General features: G+C 30.7%; 1 protein-coding gene across 1 annotated transcript; it reads left to right on the forward strand.

Annotated features, from left to right (window-relative positions):
- Positions 1-2: 2 nt before the first annotated feature.
- Positions 3-17469, forward strand: LOC135130028 (kelch-like protein diablo). The gene is made up of 4 exons (XM_064057326.1): positions 3-199; positions 253-1397; positions 7044-7530; positions 16310-17469. Exons 2-4 carry the CDS (start codon positions 328-330, stop codon positions 16499-16501), a joined length of 1749 nt encoding a protein of 582 aa, XP_063913396.1. The 5' UTR covers positions 3-199; positions 253-327; the 3' UTR covers positions 16502-17469.
- Positions 17470-19985: the final 2516 nt, after the last annotated feature.

Consider the following 19985-nt stretch of genomic DNA (forward strand, 5'->3'; position numbering starts at 1 on the left):
AAAACAAATGACATATGTTGACACTTACGTCAATACAGTTAATTTTGGTTTTTTGAGGTGTTTGTGTGTTTACCAATTACGTGCTGGTGGAAAAGCGTAAAATGTGTTTCGTTGACATGAATTGAAAACCCACGTTGCATTCTTTAGGTGACGATTCTCCCATTTGGCTTTCGATCCGAGTGCAAGAAAAGAAGCGAAGGTAAATTTCGAAATCATGTGATTATGAAATTGTTTGCGAATGTCTCGTTACAGATAGACTCCGTGTGGGGTTGGGCGTCTCCGCCCTTGCGCCTCCAACTGGCCTCCCACATTCGGGGCACCTGCAGAATGGGGGAGATGGCAGTTGGAGATCGCCCACCGTCTCCGGCGAGGCTCTCCCACACCTCAGATAAACACCCAAAGAACACACTAACGGAACTAAACCTACTGAGAAGACATCGGGAGCTATGCGATGTCGTCTTGAACGTCGGCACGAGGAAGATCTTCGCACATCGGGTCATCCTGAGCGCTTGCAGCCCCTATTTTCGCGCTATGTTCACAGGGGAGTTGGCAGAGTCGCGACAAACCGAAGTCACGATACGTGACATTGATGAAATCGCCATGGATCTACTAATCGACTTCTGCTATACCTCTCATATCATTGTCGAAGAGTCAAACGTGCAAATGCTGCTGCCAGCAGCGTGTCTTTTACAACTGACTGAAATTCAGGATATTTGTTGCGAGTTTTTAAAGCGTCAATTAGATCCGTCAAACTGTCTTGGGATTAGAGCCTTCGCTGACACGCATTCGTGTCGAGAACTGCTGAGAATCGCCGATAAGTTCACCCAGCATAATTTTCAAGAGGTCATGGAAAGTGAAGAGTTTCTATTGCTACCGGTTGGACAATTAGTTGATATTATTTCAAGTGATGAGCTTAACGTTCGCACCGAAGAACAGGTTTTCAACGCTGTCATGTCATGGGTTAAGTACAACGTGACCGAGAGGAGGCAACACTTGCATCAAGTTCTGCAACACGTCAGGTTGCCTTTATTGAGCCCAAAATTTTTGGTGGGGACTGTGGGTTCGGATCTGTTAGTGCGTTCAGATGAGTCATGTCGAGATCTTGTCGATGAAGCAAAAAACTATTTGCTGCTGCCCCAGGAGAGACCTTTAATGCAGGGACCTAGAACTAGGCCTAGAAAACCTACTAGAAGGGGAGAAGTTTTGTTTGCTGTCGGAGGATGGTGCAGTGGGGATGCTATTGCTTCTGTGGAAAAATTTGATCCACAAACTATGGAATGGAAAATGGTTGCCCCCATGAGCAAGAGGAGGTGCGGGGTTGGAGTTGCAGTTTTGAATGATTTATTGTACGCCGTCGGGGGACATGATGGACAAAGTTACCTCAACAGCATTGAAAGGTTTATTTTTTTTAATAGTATAGTTATTATTTTTTAATGTAATACAGAGATATAAGGAAGTTACACATGGACGTGATTAAATTTTTATGTGTAAAGATAATGATAATGAGTGCAAAAACAGGATATATTGGAGACTTCCTTTTGCAGTGATTAAACTGTCTTTGTCCATGCAATGCTAAATAACGTCAGCAAACTTTTTTGCATTTGGTAAAGTACCTAGACTGACACTAAGGGGGATTATTTTGATGAATGCCCTAATTTTGTAGTTTCTTTGTTTGTCTGCTTACTGCCGATTCTGTTATACAGTAAATTTTCGAAAATATATCAAATTTTGGGTTCGTAATTAAAAAAAAATGTGAATATTTTTACGAAAATAGGGTCATGTTTCGAGGTTAAATCTTTGCAAAGCAGAGGATCCCCGTGGATTCTTGGAAAATAAGTCCCTAATATGTCATAGAACTTGGTAATTATAAATCCATCAAGATTTCATTATCTTGTTTACGTGATTTTGGAATTTGTAAAGTTTCTTTTTTCAAGGACAAACAGGAGGGTTATAATTTACACTAGAACTTTTATTTCAGTTGTGTTAGTTATTTTCGAAATGCATATTTTTCAAACTAGATGAGTCATAATCACAACACATTAACTAATTACTTCCCGAGCGTAAGCAAAGAAAGTATTGTAATCGAGTCCGTCGTTTTCTCGACCTTTCATGACCCCTAGAGTACGAAGAAATAGGTCTCCTGTTTCTGTCTGTCTGTGCGTCTGTCTGCCGTGCCGAATTTTTATTAGACAGATAATCTCTTAATTTTAAATTGTATGAAATAACATAGTCCTATACATGTAGTCTATGACTCCGTATTGGGCTTTTACCCGAAACTTCCAGATTTTTTGAAAAAAATCAAAATTATGAAACAACATTTTGCAATTTAATTTGGAATCTGCAAAACCGAATGCTTTGAAATCTTGGAGATGGTTTAAATTTATCATAAGCATGGGTGTCTGAAAAAAATTAATGACTGAGTCAATTAATTTTATTGATTAAATCAAGAATTGCGAAACTGAATACTTTGAAATCTTGCAGACGTTTTAAAGTCATTGCAAGCATGGTAAATTGCAGGGTACCCACTTGTCATAAAATCATAAAGAATCGTAAAATTTTGCTTGTGTGACAAAAATCATAATATATCATAAAATTCAAGGATGTCATAAAAATTTAATTTGTATGAAAGGTTATCTGATTTTCAATTATTTCTATATTTAAATTTTGGTGTTAAATTTTGTTGTCCAGTTGGTGCCATAGTAGCCAGTGTTTTTCAAGTTCTTCACTGAAAACAATTCGGATTTCTCATGCCTAATCCATATTGGAATGGACGGTCCTAACGTCAATTTAACATTTGAAATTCTTATAAAAGAAGAACTTAAACGAGTACATGGAACAGGAATTTTAGAAAAAAAAAACTTGTAACCTTCATATTGTTCACAACTGTTTTAAGAAAGGTTTAGAGTGCCTGAACAGTCAATTTGAATCATTTATTAATGATTTAGTTTTCTTTTTTAAGTGCAAGACGGGAAGATTATAAAGCTATAATTGATATGGCCGAAGATTCAAATTCTTTCTTTCTGAGTTATTGCTCAACAAGGTGGTTATCTTTAAAACCAGCGTTAGTAAAAATTTTGGAACAGATGAATAATATTAAGAAATATTTCAAAGAGATTTTACCAAAGCAAAAGAATTTTTCAAAAGAAATTAAAAACACTAGTCGATACAAAAGAATTATAACAATTATTATCCAAAGACCAGTATTTATATTAATTTTTCTATTTATATTGCACAAATTTTTGAGGAATTCCTGACAAAATTTCAAGGAGAACAAGCCCTAATTCATCTTTTATATGATGGCTTCTCTGATTTGTTATATACTTTAATGAGTCATTTTTTAAAACACAAACTTCTAACTAGGGAGGGAAAGAAACTGGAGGACGACTTATTGCAAAAAAATGTTTGCAGTAACAGCAGTAATCACCTTAAAGAAGTTAAGTTAAATTTAACAATAAAAAAATGATCAATGATTCAAATGTATCTTCTTCTAAAGACTCACTGGTATTACTTAATGAATTTTTGAAATTCTTTAAAGAAACTTCAAAGTACCTCCAAAAAAAAACATCCTTTGGACAATTCTTTTTTAAAAGACGTGCGGCACATTTTTTCACCATATTTAGTTTTTATTATGTGAACAGAAATCGTGTTTTTTTCTTACGTTGATGTTAATGTTATATGTACGTATCTGAATGCAAATGAAACTTTTTTGGGAAAAATAACGAATTATTATTGTCATAAAAAAATTTCCGCCATAAAAAAAAATCTGAGTAGTGGGTACCCTGAAATTGTTAATCAAAATAAATCTGTTTATTTCCCCCAAAAATTGATGACATTATCTCAAAATTTTGCCGAATAAATTCTACCCAAAATGTGCAAAATATGATGAGTTTTTACTTGTGATTTATCATAGCACTGATATTTTTTATTGATCAAATTAAGAACGAGTCACCCCATTTTCCGGAAAATCTGAAAATACAAACGTCTTTATTTAATAAGAATTATAATAATATTCAGAACATTTTGTCGATTGTAGCTTATAAGTTAATTGTTTTGATCCTCTGTTTTGAGGGGACGAACTCATTCAAACCAAAGTAATTTCTACGTGACATTCTTCCGATGTATAAAGATAAACACTTTCAAGTTGTTTTTTATCGAGAATAACCTAAGGACAGAAAAAAATGGCAAAGATATCAATGCCAAATAATGACAAAACTGAAAAAATTAATACTCATTACTCAATTATTTTAAAATGCCACGCTACAAAAATGTAATGCGAAAAAAAACATAATAGGCATGCAGTCGTCACGTTTCCGACAGCGAGGGAAGTACTGTCGAAACTCTTTAGACCAATTTTTTCGTATTGTAGGGGTCATGAAACGTCGAGAAAACATAAAAGTGGTCATTCGTCCGATGGACTCGATTACAGTAGTTCCTTCGCTTACACTCCGGAAGCAAAAATGGCGTTTTTGATGTTTCACTCAAAAAGTTCCAAGGAAAAAAAATCAAATACTAAATCTCAAAATTCAAAAATAGTAAAAACATACTTTTTTTCTGAAAAATAATGAGTAATACCTATTCAAAATCTGTTTTTGTTTGTTTTCTATAGAAAAGTCAAAACGATGTTTCACTCAAAAAGTTCTAAGGAAAAAAAACTAAATCTCAAAATTCAAAAATAGTAAAAATATATTTTTTTTCTGAAAAATAATGAGTAATATTGAAAACCTATTTTTGTTTGTTTTCTATAGAAAAGGCAAAACTTTTTCAGACAGGATGATTTTTAAATGAAGGTTTAAAGAACGTCAAAAAGAAATGGTGGAATTATACTTTGAATATTTTTTTAATAAACATAGCCATCTTTTCACAACAAAAAACTTTGGATTTTGAAATCATGAGGCGGAGCCAAATTACAAAATCGATATTTCCTTATACAAATTTTCCATCTTAAACATGTTTTAAGTTCCATGTTGCGAAAAGAAGTCTATACTTATTAAAACAAAAAGGTAAAATGTAAGCCCGCCCACCCGCCCTATATCAATTGTGATGATTTTTTTATTCGCCGTGGGCCAAGAGGGCGGAACTTAACTGCAAAATACTTATTTCTTTACGAGAAATTAAAAACATGTTTTTGAGTATCGTGTTCTTCAAAGATTACTGTGTATATTAAGAAAAAAAGCAAAATTATAACCCCACCCACCCCATCCCAATTATGATTATTCATTTTTCTTAGAAACTTAAAACATGTTTGAAATGGTAAATTCTTGTAGACAAATTAAGCCCCGCCTCTCGATCTGACAACGAATGAAAAATTCATCACAATTGAGAATTGATATCGGGGCGGGAATGGGTGGCGCCTAATCTTTGGCTTTATCTTATTCAAAAGCATGGAAGAAGGATTTTGCAGTTAAGCTCCGCCCTCTTGGCTCACGACGAATACAAAAAATCATCACAATTGAGATTGGGTGGGTGGGTGGGGCTACATTTTTGCCTGTTTTTCTTAATGTGTAGACTTATTTCGACACCAAGAAACTTAAAACATGTCTAAAATGGTAAACGTTTGTAGTAATCAACTGTAACGCGATCTTCAACGTCAGCAGCAAGTTGATAAATCCCACTTAAGGGTTACTGTGGACAACCTCTACTCCGAGAGTTGATTTATGGAAATTTATAGTAATTTATATTTTTATAAAATCTAGTATAATTTTTTTAAGACTGTATTTTCATTGGTAAAATGTTTGTCATGCATCCACAAATGTCAAGGCCGAATGGCCACTTTTATGTTTTCTCGACGTTTCATGACCCTTACAGTACAAAAAAAGTAGTCTCCCGATTGTTGTCAAATTTTGTATGCATTTTAAGAATATCATATAGATGGTTAAACGTTAACCCAACTTTGGCTAATCATTTCCACCAACAATTATGAGATGACGTCATTTCAAAGAATTCTACGTTTATATGATTTAAAAATTATACAACAATATACTCCTATACGTGTGATTTACGAATCCGCTTTGATTTTTTTCCCTAACCGTCCAAATTGGCGCAAAAACATTGCCACAGTATAATAAATAAGTAATAAGAGTTTACCATTAGTGTACGATGTCCCGATCGTGGCTTAGTGCGTTAGAGCTTCAAACGCGTTTATAATATCATAACAATTTTTTTCTTGATCAAATTATGAACTAGTCACCAGATTTTCTCGAAAAAATGAGAATACGCACGTCTTTATTTAATAATAATAATAATTTTCAGAACATTTGTTTGACTGTGGTTTAATTAACAATTTTAGTCCTCTGTTTTAAGAAGACACACTCATTCAAATCAAACAAATTTCTACGTGACATTCTTCCGATGTATAAACAAGCACTTGAAATTAAAGCTTGTCATTACTGCTCAGAGGCCAATTTTCCCGTTGGTTATCTGTTTTAAGTATATTTTACATTGTCCGTATTTAATTTTAAATTACACTGCACTTAAAATGGCTGTAATATGCATTATATTTCCCTAAATTGACAAAAAAAAAATAAGGATTATTAAAATCAGTAATTTTAAGGCTTAACACCGAAAATAGACTGTGGCATTAAATTTTACAATTTATCTAAGAAACTGGAGTTGTTGAACGGATTATGCTTCAGGGGTGTGGGAAGTTCTCTATTTGAATAACATTAGAGCATTTTTTTATTGTTTAGTTATGATATTTTTTAATTTATTCGTTAAATTTAACATTTTCGTAATTTCTGTAGCAAGGAACATTTTTTTTTTCGATTTTTGACGATTTTGTGTACGTGCACATTATTATATTAATTTTGGAATTGTTGTTTCCAATAATTAGATTGTGGTAAAAATATTATTTAAATCTTTACTTAAATTCAGTGTGATCCCAAAATGATAAAAAAATCACCCTGTTATGAACTTTCTTGCATTAAGTTAAATAAAAATTAATTTCCAAACTACTCGTAACTTTAAATCATGGTACATAATTATGTACTTATATTTTGGTTAAAAGTCAGTCACATTTTAAATAAATTTGTAACTTTACGTTTTAGGTATGACCCTCAAACCGACCAATGGTCGTGCGACGTGGCCCCGACCACCTCCTGCCGAACTAGTGTGGGGGTGGCAGTACTCGACAACCTCCTCTACGCCGTTGGCGGTCAAGACGGCGTTCAGTGTCTGAATCACGTCGAGAGATACGATCCCAAAGAAAACAAATGGACCAAAGTAGCCCCGATGACCACGAGGCGTTTAGGAGTTGCTGTGGCGGTGTTGGGTGGATATTTGTATGCGATAGGGGGCTCCGATGGGCAATCTCCTCTGAACACGGTGGAGAGATATGACCCGAGACACAATAAGTGGGCTCTGGTTAGTCCCATGTCGACTCGTAGGAAACATTTAGGCTGTGCTGTCTTTAATAATTTAATTTATGCGGTTGGTGGTAGGGATGATTGCATGGAACTCTCGAGCGCTGAGAGGTATAATCCCCATACGAACACGTGGAGTCCCATTGTGGCGATGACTTCGAGGAGGAGTGGGGTAAGAGGATTTTTTTTTTAACTATATAGTCGTTTTTAGTTGTTTCATGTCAGATTATTCACATTTTGTAATGAACGTTGATAGTTAGGGATGCACAATTGGGCAATTTTGTGCTAGTACAAATATAATTCATTGTGACGTTTATATCGTTTACAGTTATTCATTGAAAGTAATTAAATTTAATTGGCAATGAAAATACAGGAATTGCTTGTGTTTGCGAATTTTTAATAATTTACGAAACATAGCAACACAAGTTAAGAGTATTTAGGATTAAGCATCATGAGGAGATAATTAGTGGAACCTGTCACTGGAAGATATGCGGTACTTACTCTTCAAGAAAAATTCAAACACAACTTAAAAAACACCGAACTACTCTACTCTTCACTTGTTTTGTAATATGTATAATACGCATAAGTTCAAAACACTAGAGTCGTTTTAAGTACATTTACACTTATCTGTTATGGACTTGTTTGTCACTGAACGAAATACATATTTTTGAGTCACGTTTAGGCGAGTACTAAGTAATATATACATAATTACATACGTATGCGTATACATTTAACTACCTGACGTGTTGTATCTACGTATATAGGGCGTCTAAAAAGAATGGTACGTTTGAATTGATCAACCTAATCCGGTTTGATTGCCGTCATATCGCAAAAAAAAAACGTTAGAACTGATATGACACTAAAAAATTTGACATAAATGACAAACTTTCGTCATCTTACATAGAACAGAAAATAATAAATTAAACTGCGTCTTTATGGCATGACGTACTAGTCACTTTTTGAACTGCCATTACCATAAGCGAGAAGAGGAGAGAAGAATGGGTGAATTAAACCAGATTCTGCGTTGAGCACTCTGTCCCTGTTTTTAAATATCTCTAGATTCTTAAAGATCTCAAACAAATTGTAACTCTTTGTAGATGTAAATAATTTCAAACTGCTTTTTTAGGTACTGTGACCATGTGATTTTTCAGAACTGTTACCGAATTTGAGATCAATATAATTATGACATTTGAATCAGGTGGTGATTAATTGACTTTCTTGTTTGCTCAGTATATTTTTACAATGAATTTCGTATTAAAACTTTCGTACCATGTACTCTGGAAATTTTCTTTAGTTGTCTATTCTCTAACTTATTTTAGAAAACTCATACCAATTTGGTAAATCTAAGTTTCATTTTTAATTAAAAAAAAATTGAATTTCAAAGAGAATATTTTTAAAATCTTGCTCCGAATTTTTTGTGGATTTTCAGGCAAATTTTCAAAAGTTCAGTTTCTCAATAGTTCACCATATGAAAATTTCAACTTTTTTCCACTTTCGAAAGTTATCTAAAGACATTTTCTTGTAAATTTCGACTTCCAGAAGTTACTTTTGTTTTTGTTTCTTCTATAACACCTACTATTTTTTCAAAATCGTCTATTGAAATATGACAATTTTTAAGTTTTTTTTTTATGATTTTCAAATTGGACATGTACTTATAAAATTTTGCTCCTGAAGACATTTTCTTGTACATTTAGACTTCCAGAAGTTACTTTCGGTTTTATTTCTTCGGCAACACGTACTGTTTTTCAAAAATTTCTCCTTTAAATAAATATGGCAATTAAAAAAAAAAGTTCAAAGCGACTGTTTAAAAAATCTTGCTCTGGGACTATAAACACGCTCCCTTACGAAAATTTCAACTCTTTTTCGACCACCTTTGAAATTTATCCAAAGACATTTTCGTCTTCATTTGGACCTCCAGTTATTTTCGATCTTATTCTCCATTTAAGTAAATATAACAATTTTTAAAACTAAAAAACTTCAAAGCCACTATTTCTAAAATCTTGCACGCAATATTTTTCGAATCAGCACGTCGATATCTATATCCTAGAATTTTTGGTGGATTCTCACGCAATTTTTTCAAAAGCTCAATTTTTCAATACTCCCCCTTATGAAAACTTATGAAGATTTCAACCTTTTTTCGACTTTCGAAAGTAATCTAAAAACCCGTTCTTGTAAATTTCGACCTCCAGAAGTTACTTTTGGCCCTGCTTCTTCGATAACGCCTACCATTTTTTCAAAACCGCCCATTGAAATATGGCAATTTTTAAGTATATTTTTTAATCGAATTTCAAACACAATATTTCTAAAATTTTGTTTTTGAACGTTTTATTTTTCTAATCAGCTCGGCGTTATCCGTATTCTAGAATTTTGTGAAGATTTTTGGGCTACTTTTTCAAAGAGTTAATTTTTCAGTACTCCTCCCTTAAAAAAATTCGATCCTTTTTCAACCACCTTTGAAATTTACCCAAAGACATTTTCTTCTGTATTCAGACCCCCAGAAGTTATTTTCGGTCTTATTTCCTCAGTACCACCTACCATTTTTCCAGAATTCCCCATTTAAATAAATGTGGCAATTTTTAAAGCTAAAAAAAATTATTTCAAAGCGACTATTTCTAAAATCGTGCTCTGGGACTATAAACAGGCTATATTTTTCGAATTAGCACGTTGATATTTGTATCCTAGAATTTTTTGTGGATTTTTAGGCAATTTTTTTCAAAAGCCCAATTTTTCAATTTATTATGAAAAATTATTAAAATTTCAACATTTTTCGAAATTTACCTAAAGACATTTGCTTGTAGATTTCGACCTCCAGAGGTACTCTTGACTCTGTTTCATCGATAACACCTATAATGTTTTCAGAATTTCGTTTTTATTGAGTTTAAAACCGAATATCTCTAAAATTTTGCTCTGTGACCACAAATACTATATTTTTCAAATCAGCACGTCAATATCTGTACCTCAGTTTTTTGTAGATTTTGAGGCAAGTTTTTCAAAAGCTCAATTTTTCTACATTTTCTTTTATGGAAATTTTGATCCTTTTTCGACCACATTCGCAACTGACCTAAAAACATGTTCTTATAATAGATTTAGACTTCTAGCTGTTACTTTCGGCGCTTTATTTTTGGATAACACCTACCGTTTTCTATAACAGTCGCTTGAAATAGGTCGATTTTTAGCTTTTTTTTTAAGAAATTGAATTTCAAACCGAATATTTCTAAAATTTTGCTCTGCTAAACACGCTATATTTTTGGAATCAACACGTCGATATGTTGATCCCAGAATTTTTTGTGGATTTTAAGACAACTTTTTCAAAAGCTCAATTTTTCAATACCCGCTTAATTAAAATTTCAACCCTTTTTCAACTACTTTTGAAAGTTAACTAAAGATATTTTCTTCTAGATCTAGACCCTTCAGAATTTACTTTCGGATTTATTTTTTCAGTAAAACCAACCACTTTTCCAGAATTCCCATTGAAATAAATATAGCAATTTTTAAAATTAAAAAAAAAATCATTTCAAAGCTACTTTTTTTTTAAATATTGCTCTGGGAATTTAACAAACACCCTATATTTTTCGAATCAATACAACCATATGTATTCCAGAATTTTTTTTTGATTTTTAGGTAACTTTTTCAAAAACTTCATTTTTCAGAACGCCTCCCTTATGGAAATTTCCACCCTTTTTCGACCACCTTTGAAACTTACCCAAAGACATTTTCTTGTACATTCCGATTTCTAGAAGTTATTTTCTGTCTTATTTCTTCGGTGACATCTACCGTTTTTCAAGAATTCCCCATTGCAATAAATATGGCAACTTTTAAAATTAAAAAAAAACTCATAAACGCGCTACATTTTTCCAATCAGCATGTCGATATTTGTATTCCAGCATTTTTTGTGGATTTTTAGGCAGTGTTTTCAAAAGCCCAATTTTTCAATACTTCCCCCTATGAAAACTTATGAAAATTTCAACATTTTTTCCATTTTCGAAATTTAACTAAAGACATTTTCTTGTAGATTTTGACCTCCAGAAGTTACTTTCGGCCTTATTTTTTCAATAAAACCTACCGTTTTTCCAGAATTCCCCATTGAAATAAATGTATCAATTTAAAAAAAAAAAGAAAAATATTTCAAAGCTACTTTTTTTTTAATATTGCTCTGGGAATTTAACAAACACCCTATATTTTTCGAATCAATACAGCCATATGTATTCCAGAATTTTTTGTAGATTTTTAGGTAACTTTTTCAAAAACTTCATTTTTCAGAACGCCTCCCTTATGGAAATTTCGACCCTTTTTCGACCACCTTTGAAATTTACCCAAAGACATTTTCTTGTACATTCCGACTTCTAGAAGTTATTTTCGGTCTTATTTCTTCGGTGACATCTACCGTTTTTCAAGAATTCCCCATTGCAATAAATATGGCAACTTTTAAAATTAAAAAAAAACTCATATAAACGCGCTATATTTTTCCAATCAGCATGTCGATATTTGTATCCCAGCATTTTTTGTGGATTTTTAGGCAGTATTTTTAAAAGCCCAATTTTTCAATACTTCTCCCTATGAAAGCTTATGAAAATTTCAACATTTTTTCCATTTTCGGAATTTACCTAAAGACATTTTCTTGTAGATTTTGACCTCCAGAAGTTACTTTCGGCCTTATTTTTTCAATAAAACCTACCGTTTTTCCAGAATTCCCCATTGAAATAAATGTAGCAATTTTTAAAATAAAAAAAAAAAATCGTTTCAAAGCTACTTTTTTTTTAAATCTTGCTCTGAGAATTTAATAAACACCCTATATTTTTCGAATCAATACAGCCACATGTATTCCAGAATTTTTTGTAGATTTTTAGGTAACTTTTTCAAAAACTTCATTTTTCAGAACGCCTCCCTTATGGAAATTTCGACCCTTTTTCGACCACCTTTGAAACTTACCCAAAGACATTTTCTTATACATTCCGACTTCTAGAAGTTATTTTCGGTCTTATTTCTTCGGTGACATTTACCGTTTTTCAAGAATTCCCCATTGCAATAAATATGGCAACTTTTAATATTAAAAAAAAAACTCATATAAACGCGCTATATTTTTCCAATCAGCATGTCGATATTTGTATCCCAGCATTTTTTGTGGATTTTTAGGCAGTATTTTTAAAAGCCCAATTTTTCAATACTTCTCCCTATGAAAGCTTATGAAAATTTCAACATTTTTTCCATTTTCGAAATTTAACTAAAGACATTTTCTTGTAGATTTTGACCTCCAGAAGTTACTTTCGGCCTTATTTTTTCAATAAAACCTACCGTTTTTCCAAAATTCCCCATTGAAATAAATGTATCAATTTAAAAAAAAAAAGAAAAATATTTCAAAGCTACTTTTTTTTTAATATTGCTCTGGGAATTTAACAAACACCCTATATTTTTCGAATCAATACAGCCATATGTATTCCAGAATTTTTTGTAGATTTTTAGGTAACTTTTTCAAAAACTTCATTTTTCAGAACGCCTCCCTTATGGAAATTTCGACCCTTTTTCGACCACCTTTGAAATTTACCCAAAGACATTTTCTTGTACATTCCGACTTCTAGAAGTTATTTTCGGTCTTATTTCTTCGGTGACATCTACCGTTTTTCAAGAATTCCCCATTGCAATAAATATGGCAACTTTTAAAATTAAAAAAAAACTCATATAAACGCGCTATATTTTTCCAATCAGCATGTCGATATTTGTATCCCAGCATTTTTTGTGGATTTTTAGGCAGTATTTTTAAAAGCCCAATTTTTCAATACTTCTCCCTATGAAAGCTTATGAAAATTTCAACATTTTTTCCATTTTCGGAATTTACCTAAAGACATTTTCTTGTAGATTTTGACCTCCAGAAGTTACTTTCGGCCTTATTTTTTCAATAAAACCTACCGTTTTTCCAGAATTCCCCATTGAAATAAATGTAGCAATTTTTAAAATAAAAAAAAAAAATCGTTTCAAAGCTACTTTTTTTTTAAATCTTGCTCTGAGAATTTAATAAACACCCTATATTTTTCGAATCAATACAGCCACATGTATTCCAGAATTTTTTGTAGATTTTTAGGTAACTTTTTCAAAAACTTCATTTTTCAGAACGCCTCCCTTATGGAAATTTCGACCCTTTTTCGACCACCTTTGAAACTTACCCAAAGACATTTTCTTATACATTCCGACTTCTAGAAGTTATTTTCGGTCTTATTTCTTCGGTGACATTTACCGTTTTTCAAGAATTCCCCATTGCAATAAATATGGCAACTTTTAAAATTAAAAAAAAAAACTCATATAAACGCGCTATATTTTTCCAATCAGCATGTCGATATTTGTATCCCAGCATTTTTTGTGGATTTTTAGGCAGTATTTTTAAAAGCCCAATTTTTCAATACTTCTCCCTATGAAAGCTTATGAAAATTTCAACATTTTTTCCATTTTCGAAATTTAACTAAAGACATTTTCTTGTAGATTTTGACCTCCAGAAGTTACTTTCGGCCTTATTTTTTCAATAAAACCTACCATTTTTCCAGAATTCCCCATTGAAATAAATGTATCAATTTAAAAAAAAAAAGAAAAATATTTCAAAGCTACTTTTTTTTTAATATTGCTCTGGGAATTTAACAAACACCCTATATTTTTCGAATCAATACAGCCATATGTATTCCAGAATTTTTTGTAGATTTTTAGGTAACTTTTTCAAAAACTTCATTTTTCAGAACGCCTCCCTTATGGAAATTTCGACCCTTTTTCGACCACCTTTGAAATTTACCCAAAGACATTTTCTTGTACATTCCGACTTCTAGAAGTTATTTTCGGTCTTATTTCTTCGGTGACATCTACCGTTTTTCAAGAATTCCCCATTGCAATAAATATGGCAACTTTTAAAATTAAAAAAAAACTCATATAAACGCGCTATATTTTTCCAATCAGCATGTCGATATTTGTATCCCAGCATTTTTTGTGGATTTTTAGGCAGTATTTTTAAAAGCCCAATTTTTCAATACTTCTCCCTATGAAAGCTTATGAAAATTTCAACATTTTTTCCATTTTCGGAATTTACCTAAAGACATTTTCTTGTAGATTTTGACCTCCAGAAGTTACTTTCGGCCTTATTTTTTCAATAAAACCTACCGTTTTTCCAGAATTCCCCATTGAAATAAATGTAGCAATTTTTAAAATAAAAAAAAAAAAATCGTTTCAAAGCTACTTTTTTTTTAAATCTTGCTCTGAGAATTTAATAAACACCCTATATTTTTCGAATCAATACAGCCACATGTATTCCAGAATTTTTTGTAGATTTTTAGGTAACTTTTTCAAAAACTTCATTTTTCAGAACGCCTCCCTTATGGAAATTTCGACCCTTTTTCGACCACCTTTGAAACTTACCCAAAGACATTTTCTTATACATTCCGACTTCTAGAAGTTATTTTCGGTCTTATTTCTTCGGTGACATTTACCGTTTTTCAAGAATTCCCCATTGCAATAAATATGGCAACTTTTAAAATTAAAAAAAAAACTCATATAAACGCGCTATATTTTTCCAATCAGCATGTCGATATTTGTATCCCAGCATTTTTTGTGGATTTTTAGGCAGTTTTTTCAAAAGCCCAATTTTTCAATACTTCCTCCTATGAAAACTTATGAAAATTTCAACATTTTTTCCACTTTCGAAATTTACCTAAAGACATTTTCTTGTAGATTTTGACCTCCAGAAGTTACTTTCGGCCTTATTTTTTCAGTAAAACCTACCGTTTTTCCAGAATTCCCCATTGAAATAAATGTAGCAATTTTTAAAATAAAAAAAAAATATTTCAAAGCTATTTTTTTTTTAATCTTGCTCTGGGAATTTAATAAACACTATATTTTTCGAATCAATATGTTCATATGTATTCCAGAATTTTTTGTAGATTTTTAGATAACTTTTTCAATATGCTTCCCTTATGGAAATTTCAACTCTTGTTCGACCACCTTTGAAATTTACCCAAAGACATTTGCTTCCCTCAGAAGTTATTTTCGGTCTTATTTCCTCAGTTCCACCTACCATATTTCCAGAGTTTCCCCATTTAATTAAATATGGCAATTTTTAAAGCTAAAAAAAATCATTTCAAAACGACTAATCTAGAATTTTTTGTGGATTTTTAGTCGATTTTTTTCAATTTCTTATGAAAATTATGAAAATTCAACATTTTTCGAAATTTACATAAAGACATTTTCTTGTATATTTCCACCACCAGAAATTACTTTTGAGTTTGTTTCTTCGATAACACCTATCACTTTCTCAAAATCGCCCATTGAAATATGGCAATTTAAAATTTTTTTTGTTTGTTTTTTAATTGAATTTAAAACTGAATATTTCTAAAATTTTGCTACGGGGTCACAAACAGGCTATATTTTACGAATCAGCACGTCGATATCTGAATTAGTATTATCAGAATTTTTTGTGGATTTTAAGGCAACTCTTGTAGATTTAGACCTTCGGAAGTTACATATTTTTTCGAAAACCTACTATTTTTCCGGTATTTTTTTTTTCTTTAGAAATGAATGACGTATTTATTCCAAATTAATATTTGGTTCAATGTTAATAAAAAATAAGTACACACTTTTTTTTAATTAGCAGTAACAACATTTTATTGCTTGTTTTTTAAATACTTAAATATGTTATGAAGTTGACCAGATCAATTATTCTTTATATTGGCCTAAAAAGAAGAATTAAAATTAATGACAATAAAGAAGTAAGTAAAACGCAGAAGAAAATGCTTAAATTTTATTGATTTAAAACTAATTAATTAAAACACAATTTTCCAGTGGAATGTATACATTTTTTAAGAGTATTGAGTAGTTTTTTGTTCTATTTATAATGTTGTGATGTTTTCATATAAAATGAAAGCAAAAAGAAACAAGAATGTAACTAAAATGCTTAATTTAACCACCCGGCATATTTTTTCCAGGTTGGATTAGCTGTAGTGAATGGACAACTTTACGCTGTCGGAGGCTTCGACGGAACGGCCTACTTAAAAACGATCGAATTTTACGACACGGAACAAAACCAATGGAGGCTGTGTGGTTCGATGAATTATCGACGACTAGGGGGCGGCGTGGGCGTAATGCGGGCCCCTCAGACGGAGAACCGAATATGGTAGTTGATGCTGAAGAAAGATGCAGCTTACTATGTGTGGATGCCTTTTACTCACAATTTTGTATAAACAGTTTTACAAAACCAGAAACTGCTTCTGTTTAGTCAAATATGCATACAAAATTGTAAGATGAAGATTTGTGATTTGTATTTTATGTATTACTGTTGGGATCTCAGTCTTCTGGGAAAGTTGGAGTCCTGCTCTAGGATGCAGTCTTTTTTTGAGTTATTTTTATTTCGAGCAAATGTGAAGCAATTTTAAATTAAATGCCAAATAAAGAGCTAAGTCAAAAAATTAAGTCGTGGCAGGTAAAATAAAATGTTTTGATTTCCAGGGTTTTGATTTGAGCTGGAAAGCTTCGTCGTTTTTGAAGTGTGCAAACTGAATATTTATACAAATAATGCAATATTTTAAATGATCACTCTGTATGATCTGTGTTAGGGTTTCCATAAAAGAGTTTTAAATGTCTCTGTGTTTATATTTTCACTATAGCGATGATAACTTACTTACGTGACAATGAAATTTTTGAAATCAACATCAAGTTTTTTTTATTTTGTAATTAGTGTTAAGATTGCAGGTTTGACTCCACCAACTTTTTATAATATATTTTGTGGACTTCCCAGTCATGTTACTCCGTTGTAAATACACAACCACATAATTTTAATTTTATTAGTTAATTTATTTATTTTATATTTTCCTTCAGTAGACAATACTCAGTTATTATTATAATTCTGCACAAAATACATATATCATGAATTCTACTAGTTAGAGAGCTTCTCATAAGTAGGAAGTCTTAAAGAATAATACAGAGACTTATAAATTTCATGTTGAATGTTAAATCCTAAGTACCTAATTGTTGATCTTCAAACTTTTATTCCTATTTTACAACTGTCACATTATTTTTAATAATAATCGTAAATCATTGTCATAAGGAATTATACATAACTGTAATGATTTTGTTGACAGCTTTTCTTTTATATTTTACAGAATAATAAAATGTTATGAAGTAATAATCTGTAGTTTAAGAAATTGGTCGAAAGTTATTTCCTATTTTCCTCGCTTTGGAGTGCAGACGACCAACAAATCCCGATTGTTTGAAAAATTATAAAAATTGCGATTTTTGTTTTATTCCAATAACCTCTATAAAGTAAAAGTCAGTGGCGTAAATAACACTCCCGCAGCTTTTTTGACTTCAATTTTTCTTTTTTTTTTCGTTTCTTCATTTTTTCGATTTGAGTTTCTCGAGTTTTCAATTTTACGATTTGCAATTTTTCGTTTCTGTGATGTATGTTCTTTATTTTTACAGTTTTTCGATTTTTCAATGTTCCAATTTAATATTTTTTTTGTGTTTTCGATTTAAAATATTTTCAAAATTTCCTTCAGATTTTCGATTTGTGATTTTTCATTTTTTATTTTTCTTGTTTTTTAAATTTTTATATTTGAAATTTCTCCAGTTTTCAATTTTTAATTTTTCAATTGTTAGATTCTTTAATCTTTCATTTATTAAAATTTTTTGTTTGCAATTTTTCATTTCGGTTTTTTATTTTCTTTATTTTAACAACAGTTTTTTCAATTTTTCGTTTGAGTTTTCATTTTTAAAATTTCAGTTTTCCGATTTTCTAACTTTTGGATGTTTCAATTTTTCGATTTGTAATTTCACGAGTTTTCAATTTTTAGTTTCTTCATTTTTTGGATTTGCAATTTTTCGTGTCTACCTTTTATTCTCTTTATTTTGACAATTTTTCGATTTTTCAATGTTCCGATTCTATAATTTTTTGCTTTTCCGATTTCAATTTTTCCCTTTTTAGTTTTTCGATGTGCATTTTTTCAGTTTTTCATTTTAAAATTTTTCAGTTTTCCGATTTTCCAACTTTCGGATGTTTCAATTTTGCAATTTCACGAGTTTCTTTCAATTTTTCGATGTACAGTTTTTCGTTTGTTTTTTTCCTTTATTTTTTCAATTATTCGGGTTTTCAATGTTTTAATTTACCTATTTTTCTTTTTCTCAATGTGAAATTTTGCATTTTTTGGATTTTTCGATTTGCAATTTTTCGACTTTCAATTTTCCGATTTTTAACTTTTACATTTTTTCAATTTCTAAATTTTTCAATTTTTTGTTTCGGTTTTTTATTTTCTTCATTTTAACAATTTTACTATTTTTCAGTGTTCCGATTTTTTGTTTGTTTTTTCAATTTCAAATTTTTTCAATTTTTCGTTTGAGTTTTCATTTTTAAAATTTCAGTTTTCCGATTTTCTAACTTTTGGATGTCTTAATTTTTCGATTTCACGAGTTTCCAATTTTTAAGTTCTTCAATTTTTGGATTTGCAATTTTTCGTTTCGGCCTTTTATTCTCTTTATTTTTACAATTTTTCGATTTTTCGATATTTCGGTTTTATATTTTTTTTTTTTCAATTTCAATTTTTTTCAAAATTTCCCTCAGATTTTTCGATTTGTGATTTTTCAATTTTTGTTTTTCTTGTTTTTTCAATTTTTAGATTTTGCAATCTTTCGGTTTCAAAATTTCTCAAGTTTTCAATTTTTTGAATCTGTAATCTTTCATTTATTCAAATTTTATGTTCTTTATTTTTACAATTTTTGGATTTTTGAATGTTCCGGTTTTAATTTTTTTTATATTATCAGTTTCAGTTGTTTCAAAATTTCCTTCAGATTTTCGATTTTTCAATTTTTATTTTTCTCGTTTTTCATTTTACAGATTTTGCAATTTTTCGATCTAAAATTTCTGGAGTTTTTAATTTTAATTTCTTCAATTTTTCGATCTGCAATTTTTCAGTTTTTCATTTTTAAATATTTCAGTTTTCCGATTTTCCAACTTTCCGATGTTTCAATTTTTAGATGTTGCAATTTCACGAGTTTTTTTTTAATTTTTAAAATTTTCACTTTCGATTTATAGTTTTTTGTTTGTTTTTTTTTTCCCTTTATTTTTTCAATTATTCGGTTTTTCAGTATTGTGATGTATCCATTTTTTTTTTCACTGTGAAATTTTTTATTTTTTGGATTTTTCAATTTTTAGATTTGCAATTTTTCGACTTTCAATTTTTCAATTTTTTAACTTTTCCATTTTTTCGATTTTTTTCAGTTTCTAAATTTTTCAATTTTTCGTTTCTGCAATTTCTCTAGTTTTCGTTTTAAATATATATCTATTAATAATTATAATTTTTAAAATTGTTCACTTTTTCAATTTTCCGATATTGAAATTTTTCCAGTTTTCATTTATTGGATTTTAAAACTTTTTCATTGATCGGTTTTCAATTTTTCGATTTTTAATTTTTTAATTTCTCGATTTTAATTTTCCAATTTTTCGATCATCCAATTTTACACTTTTTTGACTTTACAATTTTGATGATTCTATAATTTTTCGATTTTCTTTTGGGTTTTCCAATTTTGCGATTGGATTCGTTTTTTTCGTCTTTCCAATTTTTTGATTCATTGATTTTTTTCGATTTTTGAGCCTGAATTTTGTTTTTTTAG

The sequence above is a fragment of the Zophobas morio genome, unplaced genomic scaffold (genome assembly GCF_036711695.1).
Source record: "Zophobas morio isolate AGI-343-1 ecotype UQ-CSIRO unplaced genomic scaffold, CSIRO_AGI_Zmor_V1 ptg000017l, whole genome shotgun sequence".
In the NCBI taxonomy this organism is placed as follows: Eukaryota; Metazoa; Arthropoda; class Insecta; order Coleoptera; family Tenebrionidae; genus Zophobas; species Zophobas morio.